The 13,716-nt window shown below is 38.3% G+C and overlaps 1 protein-coding gene across 3 annotated transcripts; it reads left to right on the top strand.

The window, feature by feature from the left end:
- Nucleotides 1–219: 219 nt before the first annotated feature.
- On the top strand, nucleotides 220–13,494 carry LOC116364351 (uncharacterized). Of its 3 annotated transcripts, XM_031817518.1 has the most exons (5): nucleotides 4,903–5,035; nucleotides 5,448–5,528; nucleotides 6,101–6,374; nucleotides 6,510–7,462; nucleotides 11,136–13,494. In XM_031817518.1, the coding sequence occupies exons 2-5, from the start codon at nucleotides 5,526–5,528 to the stop codon at nucleotides 13,386–13,388; spliced, it is 3,483 nt and encodes a 1,160-aa protein (XP_031673378.1). In that variant the 5' UTR covers nucleotides 4,903–5,035; nucleotides 5,448–5,525; the 3' UTR covers nucleotides 13,389–13,494. The 3 variants fall into 3 exon arrangements, with proteins under 3 accessions (XP_031673380.1, XP_031673379.1, XP_031673378.1); XM_031817520.1 differs by lacking the exons at nucleotides 4,903–5,035; nucleotides 5,448–5,528 and adding an exon at nucleotides 220–318; XM_031817519.1 differs by lacking the exon at nucleotides 5,448–5,528 and having other exon boundaries at nucleotides 4,783–5,035.
- Nucleotides 13,495–13,716: the final 222 nt, after the last annotated feature.

The following is a 13,716-nucleotide window of genomic DNA, read 5'->3' as shown; positions in this document are numbered from 1 at the left end:
ATTACAAACAGTTTGAGTGAAGACTGCTTTCTTTGATCAGTTTGGAACCGTGATTAACTGCCAAAATGGTCTTCAAGCCAATTCACATATGATCTGGGACTGGGTAAAATATAATTGTATCATGCCTAGTTAAATAAATGTTAAATAAAATATAAATCCTATTCAGAAAGAAAGATTAAATGAATTTGCGCAATATGCGCAGCCACGACGGTCTTGAGCGCACAGATCTGTATTCTCGCGGGAACAGCGCATATCTCGTTCTGTTAAAACAGGGCAAACAACAGCAGCAGCGGGCAACTTTCAAAATCAAGTGTGAAGGTAAAATCAAACTTTATCATTTTCTATAACGTTTCCAAATACAACAAACACGATTTAATAGTCGGATTATTTGTCCACGCTCACCCGATCAACATTGATTAGTCTATTGATCTAGCTAGCTTGCTAACTAGCCTTTTAGTAAACACGCTGTGGGCGCGCAAGATGGCGGTCAGTGCAGATCATTTGTTTTGGTAGTTGAAGGAATTATTGGATTTCTTTACCCAAATATGACCGTTTGGTAGTTCATTTCTACGGTGTTAGTTTGTTTACCAAAGTATTTGATTACTTTCTGCAAGTTTTCCACCTCTAAAAACTATGTTTTCGACACTACTAGCTCAAAAACTAGCTTGTAGAACGCACATGGAAACTTCCACGAACCAAAAGGAAAGAAATGGGGAGATCGTCAGATGGACAGTTAACCACAACATATGGTGTGGTTGAGGGCACTCCTCTTCAGAATGTAACTGTGGGGGAAAATACTCCAATGGGTGATGAAAGTGTGGTGAGTATGGACCACAATACTCACAACTTGAGCCCCTCTAGTCCCCAGCTCAGGCCTGTTACCTTACGACCCCGGCACTCCAGTCAAGCCCCAGGGGGAAAAGATGAGAGCCAAGAGGGTATGTCACTTATTGAGATGCAATTGTGGTAACAATATCTGGTTATCATATGACAACAACCACTCTGCAGGTGTAGCAGTTTTAAGAGGTGCATTTAAAGGGAAGGTCGTCAGTAGTAAGACTCACCACTCTGCAGGTGTAGCAGTTTTAAGAGGTGCATTTAAAGGGGGGGTCGTCAGTAGTAAGACTCACCACTCTGCAGGTGTAGCAGTTTTAAGAGGTGCATTTAAAGGGAAGGTCGTCGGTAGTAAGACTCACCACTCTGTACGTTGGTTCATTTTAACAGTACATTTCAACAGTGAAATGTTTTTATTAGGGAATATTTATGCATCCAACAACAAACAAAAGAACGGGATATTATTTCAAGAATTTGAAGAAGAGACTCATAGAGTTATAGGTGTATTTCAGGATATCAAAATGATCTTAGGTGGAGATTTTAATTCGGTATCTAATGTGATGATTGACACATACCCCCCTCCTAACAGCATTGTTAATCCTGAGTTTAATAACCGCCGTCTTGGATTAGTTGATGTTTGGAGATGTAAATGTCCTGATAAAAAGGACTTCACTTGGAGTAACAAGGACATGTTCAGACAGTCAACAATTGACTTCTGGTTGATTTCTAATTCATTAGATAATTCTGTAGTGAAGGTATCAATTGAACCATCAAGTCTTACTGATCATAAAGTTATATTCTCATCTTTAAATATTAATGGATCTGAAGTTAAATCGAACCGGAGTTATTGGAAACTCAATAGTAGACTGTTGGAAGATGATAATTTCAAGATGGATGACAAAGATATTATACAAGACAATTGGAAGAAAGCCCAACTATTTAAGTCTTATGGGAAATATTGGGAATTCAGGAAGTGTGAAATAAGACAAACAGCCATGAAGAGAGGTAAAGAAATTGCTGAACTTAAAAGATTGAGGGAAGATAAACTTACTAAGGAAATACTTTCTCTAATCTCTATGGAGGACCTTGATGAAGAGGGAAAGGCTCAGTTATTCTCTTTACAACTAGAAATGGATGAAGAGAAAGCAAAAGAGGCATTTGTAAGATCAAGAAGGAGATGGTTGGAGGAAGGTGGTGAAAAAATACAAAATAATTTTACAATTTAGAAAGAAAAAATTCTAAATGTACATCTTTTCATAAGCTTAATATAGATGGCACAGAAAATGAAAACCCAAAAGATGTTTCAAAATTCTATGGTAACCTTTATACCAGTCATGCCTGCCCTACTAACAACATATCTGCCTTTCTAGGACTCTGTCAAAGACTATGCAGAATGTATAGATGAAGACTTCCAAAAGTGATCAAATTATTTCTATCAATTAAATAAAAATTTAAAAAATGTATCAGCAAGTTAAAAGAACAAATCTCCAGGGAATGATGACATAATCAGTGAATTCTATCAATATTATCAGAAGGATATTATTGAATTTATGTTTCATGTTTTTAAGGAGGCATTTGATTTAGGGGTCCTGCCTGTTTCTATGACACAAGGCCTCATTTCTGTAATACCCAAACCAAACAAACATTCTATGATGTTAAGACAATTGGAGATTATTGAATTCATGTTTCATGTTTTTAAGGAGGCATTTGATTTAGGGGTCCTGCCTGTTTCTATGACACAAGGCCTCATTTCTGTAATTACCCAAACCAAACAAACATTCTATGATGTTAGACAATTGGAGACCAAATCACATGAATGAACAATGATGCAAAGATACTTGCATCCATCTTTTCAGAAAGACTTTTTTTTTTTTAAAAGGTCTTGACCAAATCATTGATGAAACCCAGTCTGGTTTTATGAAGGGCAGACATGTATGTAATAGTATTCTACTAGTATTGGACTTGATAGACGACAATGAGCACATTATGGAAGATAACTTTATTTTATTTGTAGATTTTACACGGCATTTGATACAGTTGAACATTATTTTCTTTTTGAGACTCTTCAATTTTTTGGTTTTGGTCAATATTTTCAAAATGTAATTAAGACACTTTACAATAATAGTAACAGCTCTGTTAAATTATCCCATGGAACTTTACAGAGATTCGATGTTAGACGTGGAATTAAACAAGGATGCCCAATTTTCTCCTTTCTTATTTTTATTGGTGACACAAGATATGGCACTTCGTATAAATAAGGATAGTTTTAGGGGTATTCGGATACAAGACAAAGAGATCAAATATTGACCAATTGGCTGACGACACCACCATTTAAAATCTAAAACAGATCATAATGAAGTCAGGAAAGCTGTTGAGGGTATTAATGCCTTCCACACATGTATCACGTTTATCTCTGAATATCAGGAAATGTGAATTATTTTTGTGGAAAAGATGTGACTTAAACTCAGTATGTAATATCCCTGTAAAAGATGTGATCACATATCTTGGTATTACAGTTAGCAAAGATCAGAAAGAAATCTAATTTTCTCTCCTTTTGTAGAGGACATTGGAAAGAGATTTAACTCCTGGTTATTAAGAGATCTTTATCTGGGCGTGTACCTTTATCACAGTCTGAAGGTCCAGATGAGTTCATACCTCCCTTGCCTTGGATGTTCCTCTGTCAGTAACTACAGTGGTTGATACTAAATGATTTAACTTCATATGGAGGAATAAAGCTCATTATTTTAGAAAAGCGGTTAAATGTATCACCCAAGGTGAGGGAGGGTTGAATACTCTGGATTGTAAAACCTCTAATATAATATTTAAGATTAAATGGATACAAAACTATTTAAGAAATAAGGATTGCATTTGGAATATCATCCCTAATTTAATATTCCAACAGATTGGTGGTCTAGAAGTCTTACTAAAATGCAACGTTGATTTGGGTAAAATCCCTATTAAGCTACAAACTTTCATTAACAAGTACTTCTAACTTGGAACCTCATGTACAAACACAATGTTTCCCTACATAGGTATACAATCTGGAACAATAAAGACATAAAATACAAAAACATCTTTATTGTTCCAGAACTGGTTTGACAACAACATTATTTGGGTGAAAAATTATTGAATAATGATGGACAACTATATGATTATCCAGAACTTATTAGAACACTCAATGTTACATTCACTCCTGAGGAGTATCAAATTGTTGTTAGAGCTGTCCCTAAAGGTGCTGTTAGAGCTGTCCCTAAAGGTGCTGTTAGAGCTGTCCCTAAAGGTGCTGTTAGAGCTGTCCCTAAAGGTGCTGTTAGAGCTGTCCCTAAAGGTGCTGTTAGAGCGGTCCCTAAAGGTGCTGTTAGAGCGGTCCCTAAAGGTGCTGTTAGAGCGGTCCCTAAAGGTGCTGTTAGAGCGGTCCCTAAAGGTGCTGTTAGAGCGGTCCCTAAAGGTGCTGTTAGAGCGGTCCCTAAAGGTGTTGTTAGAGCTGTCCCTAAAGGTGTTGTTAGAGCGGTCCCTAAAGGTGCTGTTAGAGCGGTCCCTAAAGGTGTTGTTAGAGCTGTCCCTAAAGGTGCTATTCTTCTTTTAGGAGAGTATAACAACACTCCAAGTGCAACTGTTGAGGGTTTTGTAGCCTCAATACAACTAGAAGACCTATAAATTTAATAATATGTATATATTTATTTATTTTACCTTTATAGGCAAGTCAGTTAAGAACAAATTCTTATTTTCAATGAACTGTGGGTACTGTGGGTTAACTGCCTTGTTCAGGGGGAGAATGACAGATTTGTACCTTGTCAGCTCAGGGGTTTGAACTTGCAACCTTCCGGTTACTAGTCCAACGCTCTAACCACTAGGCTACCCTGCCGCCCCATATAAGGAAACTATGTCATGTAACTATGTCAATATGTTACTATTCCCTCTGCCAAAATGTACTGGAATGCAGCCCTAAGACAAGTGAACTGGAATGCAGCCCTAAGACAAGTGAACTGGAATGCAGCCCTAAGACAAGTGAACTGGAATGCAGCCCTAAGACAAGTGAACTGGAATGCAGCCCTAAGACAAGTGAACTGGAATGCAGCCCTAAGACAAGTGAACTGGAATGCAGCCCTAAGACAAGTGAACTGGAATGCAGCCCTAAGACAAGTGAACTGGAATGCAGCCCTAAGACAAGTGAACTGGAGCAAAGTTTCGTTGTTGTCTGGTAAATATTGTATATCTAATAAGGTGAAAGGAGTATCATACAAACTCATTCATAGAATCTACCCTGAAAATACCTTTATTATACACAGATTTAAAATAGCTATTGATAACAAATGTCTATTTTGTGGTTGTGACCCAGAGACTCTTGACCATTTTGTTTTGGGACTGTTCTTATGTCAGAAGATTTTGGAGTGAGTTAGAAGATTAATGGAATGTCATATTATTGTACCAATATAAATCAGGGACTTCTCAAGAAGGTAGAAAGAGCTTTTAATGTCAAAATAGAGCCGATCCATTCTATTCAAAATGACATGTATTACACACAAGATAGTATCTATACATACATAGTCTATGTTAGACAGACAGAGAGGTTACATTTCACCTTATGTTGTACCTCTGTTTGTCTTATGTAGCAGACAAAGGCAGGCAACTACACAGGACAGACAGAGGTACAAGCATTTACCACAACTACACAGGACAGACAGAGGTACATGGTAAGCATTTACCACAACTACACAGGACAGACAGAGGTACATGGTAAGCATTTACCACAACTACACAGGACAAGATAGTATCTATACATACATAGTCATATGTTAGACAGACAGAGAGGTTACATTTCACCTTATGTTGTACCTCTGTTTGTCTTATGTAGCAGGCAACTACACAGGACAGACAGAGGTACATGGAATTTACCATGTTACATTTTTAAGAAATCGATGTAGTCGGAGCTGAACTCTACAGACCCTTGTCACTGTTTGACCCCGAGGAGAAGATTATCTTCAAAAAAAAAAAAAACATCATGGGGTCAATGACTGTTCTGTGTAATGTACTGGATCTGAGATTCGTGATTTAAGGGCTGGTCAGTAAGCTAAAGATAACCCAAATAATTCCTCCACATTGCTGTCTTTGCCATAACAAGTTGCCATAGCAACGTGAGCTAGCTAGTTCCATTTTATTAGCAGGGATTCCTAGTGCATGGAATATTTAGCATGGTCTATTCCTTTATAATTTATTGAAACTCACCTTTCACTTGTTGTGCTTCCTCTTTTGGATCCATCTCTAGTCTTCCATGTCTGTATCCAAGTCCACAGAGTCCCCAGGTTCTGACTGTGGTGTTCCAGCCCAGAGAAGTTCACAGCAGGGTCCAGAGATGGTCTCAGTGAAGCTGGAGGACTGCAGTCAAACACTGGAACTCAATGTGATTGTCAAAGAGGAATGGGAGGAGAGAGGAATCAAGGAGGAGAGAGAAGTCAAAGAGGAGGTGGAGAACAGGGAAGTGTCTGCTCCAGACCAAGAGGAGGAGGAGGAGGCAGCAGTAGATAGTATCACTGACCCAGGTAAGTTCAGGTGTGGAGTACGGAGAGAGGTTGGTGCCTATTGTATTGCTTCTGCTGGCATCAAAAGTATTTTAAAGCCCCTTTCAATGTTTCCTTTCTGATTCTAACCTCATATATCTGTTCATATTCCCAAAGGAGAGAGCTACAACCCAGGTTCAGACAGTGAGCCCAGTTCCACAGCATCAGGAAACCATAAACAACACAGACTGAGGAACTCAAGACAGAAACATCACCACTGCATGGACTGCTTCACTAGTTTCTGTGATCCAGAGGAGTTGAGAAGGCACACTTGTAGGCCCCACCCCTGCTCAGACTGCAGAGACAGTTTTATTTGTCCAACTCACCTCGTACAACACAAACAGACTCTCAAAACAAAGAAGCCTTACATGTGTGGTCAATGTGGCAAGAGATTTCAGACCCCAAGTACCTTGAAGACGCACCAACTTACTCACACAGGAAAGAAGCCTTTCCACTGCTCCCACTGTGGGAAGACTTTTGATTCATCATTGCATTTGAAGAGACACCATAAAATACACACAGGGGAGAAGCCTTTCCATTGCGCCCAATGTGGGAAGAGTTTCAGTGATGAAGGAAATCATAATAAACATCAGAGAATACACACAGGAGAGAAGACTTATCAATGTTCTGAATGCGGGAAGAGTTTCAATCAGTTATCACATTTAAAGGCACACCAACAAACTCACACAGGAGACAATCTTTTTCACTGCTCTCCGTGTGGGAAGGGTTTCAGTCTGTCATCTAATCTGAAGAGGCACCAGCTAATGGACAAAGATAAGCCTTACCACTGCTCTCATTGTAGGAAGAGTTTTAGGTTGGAAGGATGCCTTCAGAGTCATCAGAGAATACACAGTGGAGAGAAGCCCCACCACTGCTCCCAATGTGGGAAGAGCTTCAATCAAGCAGGAAACCTAAAGACACATCAGAGAATACACAGTGGAGAGAAGCCCTACCACTGCTCCCAATGTGGAAAGACCTTTAGTCGGGCAGGACGGCTAAATGAACACCTGAAATATCACACCGGAGAGAAGCCATACCACTGTGATCAGTATGGGAAGAGTTTCCATCAGGTAGGACATCTAAATAACCAACAAAGGATACACACGGGAGAAACCGTACAGCTGTGAACAGTGTGGAAAGAGATTCCATTGGGAAGGATACCTAAATAATCATCAGAGAATACAAAACAGGCGAGAAACCTTACCACTGCGCTCCGTGTGGGATGAGTTTCACTTGGTTATTGTCCCTAAAATATCACCAGTTAAAATGTCAGGGTCGTTCCATTATTACTATTATTATCCAATATAAAAATACATGTTCAGTGAGATGCCCTTTAATATAGGCCATTGTGAAATCAATAAATCCGGTTTTTACTATAAATACTAAAGGCATGGCCGATTTTTAATTCGGGGCGATTTTTCAGGTTTTCATAACAATTGGTCATCGGCATTTTTTGGACACCGATTATGGCCGATTACATTGCATTCCATGAGGAAACTGCATGGCATGCTTGACCACCTGGTACGCGAGTGCAGTAGGAGCCAAGGTAAGTTGCTAGCTAGCATTAAACTTATCTTATAAAAAAAACAATCAATCTTCACATAATCACTAATTAACTACACATGGTTGATGATATTACTAGGTTAACTAGCTTGTCCTGCGTTGCATATAGTCGATGCGGTGCCTTTTAATTTATCATCGAATCACAGCCTGCCTCACCAAGCGGGTGATGATTTAACAAAAGCACAATTGTTGCACGAATGTACCTAACCATAAACCTCAATGTACCTAACCATAAACCTCAATGTACCTCACCATAAACATCAATGTACCTCACCAAAAACATCAATGCCTTTCTTAAAATCAATACAAAGAATTATATATGTTTCTTAAACCTGCACATTTAGTTAAAATAAATTAATGTTAGCAGGCAATATTAAACTAGGGAAATATCCATATTAAACTAGGGAAATATCCATATTAAACTAGGGAAATATCCATATTAAACTAGGGAAATATCCATATTAAACTAGGGAAATATCCATATTAAACTAGGGGAAATATTAATATTAAACTAGGGAAATATTAATATTAAACTAGGGAAATATCAATATTAAACTAGGGAAATATTAAACTAGGGAAATGTTAATATTAAACTAGGGAAATGTTAATATTAAACTAGGGAAATATTAATATTAAACTAGGGAAATATTAAACTAGGGAAATATCCATGTTAAACTAGGGAAATATCCATATTAAACTAGGGAAATATTAAACTAGGGAAATATTAATATTAAACTAGGGAAATATCCATATTAAAATATTAATATTAAACTAGGGAAATATTAATATTAAACTAGAGAAATATCCATATTAAACTAGGGAAATATTAATATTAAACTAGGGAACTATTAATATTAAACTAGGGAAATATTAAACTAGGGAAATATCAATATTAAACTAGGGAAATATCAATATTAAACTAGGGAAATATCAATATTAAACTAGTGAAATATTAATATTAAACTAGTGAAATATTAATATTAAACTAGGGAAATATTAATATTAAACTAGGGAAATATTAAACTAGGGAAATATTCTTATTAAACTAGGGAAATATTAATATTAGACTAGGGAAATATCCATATTAAACTAGGGAAATATCCATATTAAAACTAGGGAAATATCCATATTAAACTAGGGAAATATTAATATTAAACTAGGGAAATATTAATATTAAACTAGGGAAATATCCATATTAAAATATTATTATTAAACTAGGGAAATATTAATATTAAACTAGAGAAATATCCATATTAAACTATGGAAATATTAATATTAAACTAGGGAACTATTAATATTAAACTAGGGAAATATTAAACTAGGGAAATATTCTTATTAAACTAGGGAAATATTCTTATTAAACTAGGGAAATATTCTTATTAAACTAGGGAAATTATTAATATTAAACTAGGGAAATATCCATATTAAAACTAGGGAAATATCCATATTAAACTAGGGAAATATTAATATTAAACTAGGGAAATATTAAACTAGGGAAATATTAATATTAAACTAGGGAAATATCCATATTAAACTAGGGAACTATTAAAATTAAACTAGGGAAATATTAAACTAGGGAAATATCAATATTAAACTAGGGAAATATCCATATTAAACTAGAAATATCTATATTAAACTAGGGAAATGTTAAACTATGGGAAATATGAATATTAAACTAGGGAAATATTCATTTTAAACTAGGGAAATATCAATATTAAACTAGGGAAATATCCATACGAAACTAGGGAAATATCCATATTAAACTAGGGAAATATCCATATTAAACTAGGGAAATATCCATATTAAACTAGGGAAATGTTAAACTAGGGAAATATCAATATTAAACTATGGGAATTATCAATATTAAACTATGGGAAATATTAATATTAAACTAGGGGAATTTTAATATTAAACTAGGGAAATATCAATATTAAACTAGGGAAATATCCATTTTAAACTAGGGAAATATTAGTATTAAACTAGGGAAATATCAATATTAAACTTGTGTCACTTCTCTTGCGTTCATTGCACGCAGAGTCAGGGTATATACAACAGAGTGGGCCGCCTGGCTCGTTGCGAACATAATTATGACATAACATTGAAGGTTGTTACAATGTATCAGCAATATTTAGACTTAGGGATGCCACCCGTTAGATAAAATACAAAACGGTCCCGTATTTCATTGAAAGAATAAACATTTTGTTTTCGAATTATAGTTTCCGGATTTGACCATATTAATGACCAAAGGCTCGTATTTCTGTGTTAATATTATATTATAATTAAGTCTACAATTTGATATTTGATAGCGCAGTCTGACTGAGTGGTGGCAGGCAGCAGAAGGCTTCGTAAGCATTCATTCAAACAGCACTTTCCTGCGTTTGCCAGCAGCATTTCGCAATGCTTGAACCACAGCGCTGTTTATGATTTCAAGCCTATCAACTCCCGAGATTAGGCTGGCAATACTAAAGTGCCTATTAGAACATCCAATAGTCAAAGGTATATGACATACAAATGGAGGGAAATAGTTGACGTGTCATAATTCCTATAATAAGTTACGGCTGAACTTGAAAGGGGTTCCTTCGTTATTTTACCATTCATGTCTTCCATAGAGAATGTTACTATCATTATGACCTCATCATGTTGGTCTGACCCCATAGAGAATGTTAGTAACATTCTCTATGAGGTCATAATGATAGTATCATTATGACCTCATAGAGAACGTTTTGATCTACTCCAACGCCTCTGTTTTTGATACCCGTGTAAATCTCACTAGGATACGGTAATGTTTGTCAACATATTTTCAATAAATCCACTCTACTAAAAAAATATTTATCCTCTGCTTATATTTAGTCGATATTGATCAGAGTTACCTTGTCCTATGGATATCTGCACAGTGATCAAATTGTGAAGGTGGTGTAAGCCTACAGGAAACACAGACGGTTCTTACCATGCCCATTATTAAAATAGGATTTCCTGCATATAGAAATTAGTTTTTGTTTTCAACATTCATCACAGGTAACTTAAACTCTATTTTTATTCAAACAGTTGAGAGTATTTGTGTCTCCTAAGCAGACTTCTGTATCCTTGTCACTTCAGAGAGGTGTGTGTGTGTGTGTGTGTGTGTGTGTGTGTGTGTGTGTGTGTGTGTGTGTGTGTGTGTGTGTGATATTAATTTTACAGATGGCAGAGAAAAGCAGAGCACCAGTGTGGGACCATTACATTGAATTGGCACCAGGGAAAGCAAGGTGTCTTATTTGTGATAAAGATATAAGCATGGGGTCAGCAATGGCTAAATTCAAAAATACCACTAACCTGTGGAATCACCTTAAGAACATCCACCCAAACGCCCATAAGGAAGCAATGATGAAAAAAGCAAACGCAAATTCTTCACAAGGAAAAAGTGATACAGACACGTCACAGACATCGCAGGCTACACTCTTGCAACTGTTTAATAAACACCCAAAATGGCAGGACAAAGACCCAAAATGGCAGGACAAAGACCCAGAATGGCAGGACAAAGACCCAGAATGGCAGGACAAAGACCCAAAATGGCAGGACAAAGACCCAAAATGGCAGGACAAAGACCCAAAATGGCAGGACAAAGACCCAAAATGGCAGGACAAAGACCCAAAATGGCAGGACAAAGACCCAAAATGGCAGGACAAAGACCCAAAATGGCAGGACAAAGACCCAAAATGGCAGGACAAAGACCCAAAATGGCAGGACAAAGACCCAAAATGGCAGGACAAAGACCCAAAATGGCAGGACAAAGACCCAAAATGGCAGGACAAAGACCCAGAATGGCAGGACAAAGACCCAAAATGGCAGGACAAAGACCCAAAATGGCAGGACAAAGACCCAAGGGCCAAGAAGATGGATGAAGCAATTATTGAGATGATTGCCACTGACAACCAGCCATTCACAGTGGTGTCTGACGTTGGTTTTCAGCGGCTGATTACTCTTGCTGAACCCCTGTACAGGATCAAAGATGAAACATTCTTTCGCACAGAAATGCTAGATAAAACACATGAAAGAGTTGTGATGAAAGTGAAGAATCTGGTGGCACCAGGGAACGCTCCACACATGGCATTCACAACTGACTGCTGGTCAGGCACTACAGAGTCCCTGATGAGCCTTACTGGACATTTCATTGACGATGTCTGGACAAGAAAGCTGGTTGTGCTGAATGTCAAGACTATGACTGGATCACACGCAGGAAACTACATCAGAGAGATGTTTTTGACCACGTTGGAACACTGGGACATCCACACAGAACGTGTAGTGCTGGTCCTCAGAGACAGTGGGGCAAACATGATGAAAGGTGTGAGACTGGCAGAGCTTCCAGACTTCAGCTGCAGTGCACACACCCTACAGCTTGTAATCAACGACGGCCTATCCAGTCAGAGAGCTGTGCTAAACATTATTGCCATGCTGGAGAGCTGTTCAACTCACTTTGACCACTCTGTACTGGCCAAACAGAGGCTGAGGGCCATTCAGGAAGAGCTTGGCCTTCCCAAACACAGCCTCATCCAAACAGTTCAAACTCGCTGGAACTCAACACTACATATGTTGCAGAGGATGTTTGAACAGAGGCGTGCACTGAATGCGTATGCAGGTGAATACGGACACATCAGCAGTTTGTTTGCTACACAGTGGGATATTGTCTCTAACCTAATTGAGACTCTGGCACCTATGGAGGAGGTGACCGTGGAGATGAGCCACTCCAACTCTACAGCAGCATGCATCATCCCCAGTGTGTCGGTGCTGAAACTGATGCTGCAGCAGGAGGGTTCTTCTACTCAAGGCATCAACACTTTACGGAAGACCATGTTGGACAGTCTGACACGGCGGTTCTCCAAGGCCGAGGAGACAAAGTGCCTGGTCCTGGCGACTGTCCTGGATCCACGTTACAAGAGCTATGCCTTCGCCTCAGGGACAGCACTAGAGAAAGCAAAAGAGTGGCTGAAGGAGGAGTCTGACCTACTAAGGAAACCAAATCCCAGAGCCACAGCAGAAAGGACGAGTGAAGAGGAGGACACAGATCAAGGTGCAAAAAGGCAAAGAGTCCAGATAGATCAGCCACCCAGTCTGGTGGACAGCCTCTACGCTAGAATCCTTGGAAGCCAACAGGGCAGGGCTGGAGTCCAGTGCAGTTTTGACATTGAGCTGGAGCGTTACCTCACAGAGCCTGTCATTGACAGAAAGAGCGGCTTGCCTTTGGAGTGGTGGAAGCAGAACGAGGACCGATTTCAATCACTCGCTCCACTGGCGAAGAAGTTTCTCTGTCCTCCATCTTCTTCGGTTCCAAGCGAGAAAGTGTTCAGTGAGGTGGGGAACATTTATGATAAGTGGAGGAGCAGACTGACAGGGGACCAGGCAGACAAGCTCTGCTTTCTACACCACAACCTAAAACTTCTTAACTGGGATTATTGAAGACCCATGAAAGCTTGTGGTACCTTTTTAACACGTTTTCATGTTATTTGAGACTAGATTGATTTGATGTATTCAGTTAAAATTAAAGTGTTCATTGTTCATTCAGTATTGTTGTAATTGTCATTATTACAAATAAATATATATATATATTGGAGGATACAAAAGCCGATACCGATTAATCGGCCAATTAAAAAAAAACTATATATATATAATCAATTGGTCAAATAAAAACCCACTATATCCCTGCCCACTGTATCCCTACCCACTGTATCCCTGCCCACTGTATCCCTGCCCACTATATCCCTGTCCACTGTATCCCTGCCCACTA

Source organism: Oncorhynchus kisutch, unplaced genomic scaffold, assembly GCF_002021735.2.
Source record: "Oncorhynchus kisutch isolate 150728-3 unplaced genomic scaffold, Okis_V2 scaffold1051, whole genome shotgun sequence".
Classification (NCBI taxonomy): Eukaryota; Metazoa; Chordata; class Actinopteri; order Salmoniformes; family Salmonidae; genus Oncorhynchus; species Oncorhynchus kisutch.
This window is presented reverse-complemented; position numbering and strand designations above follow the sequence as displayed.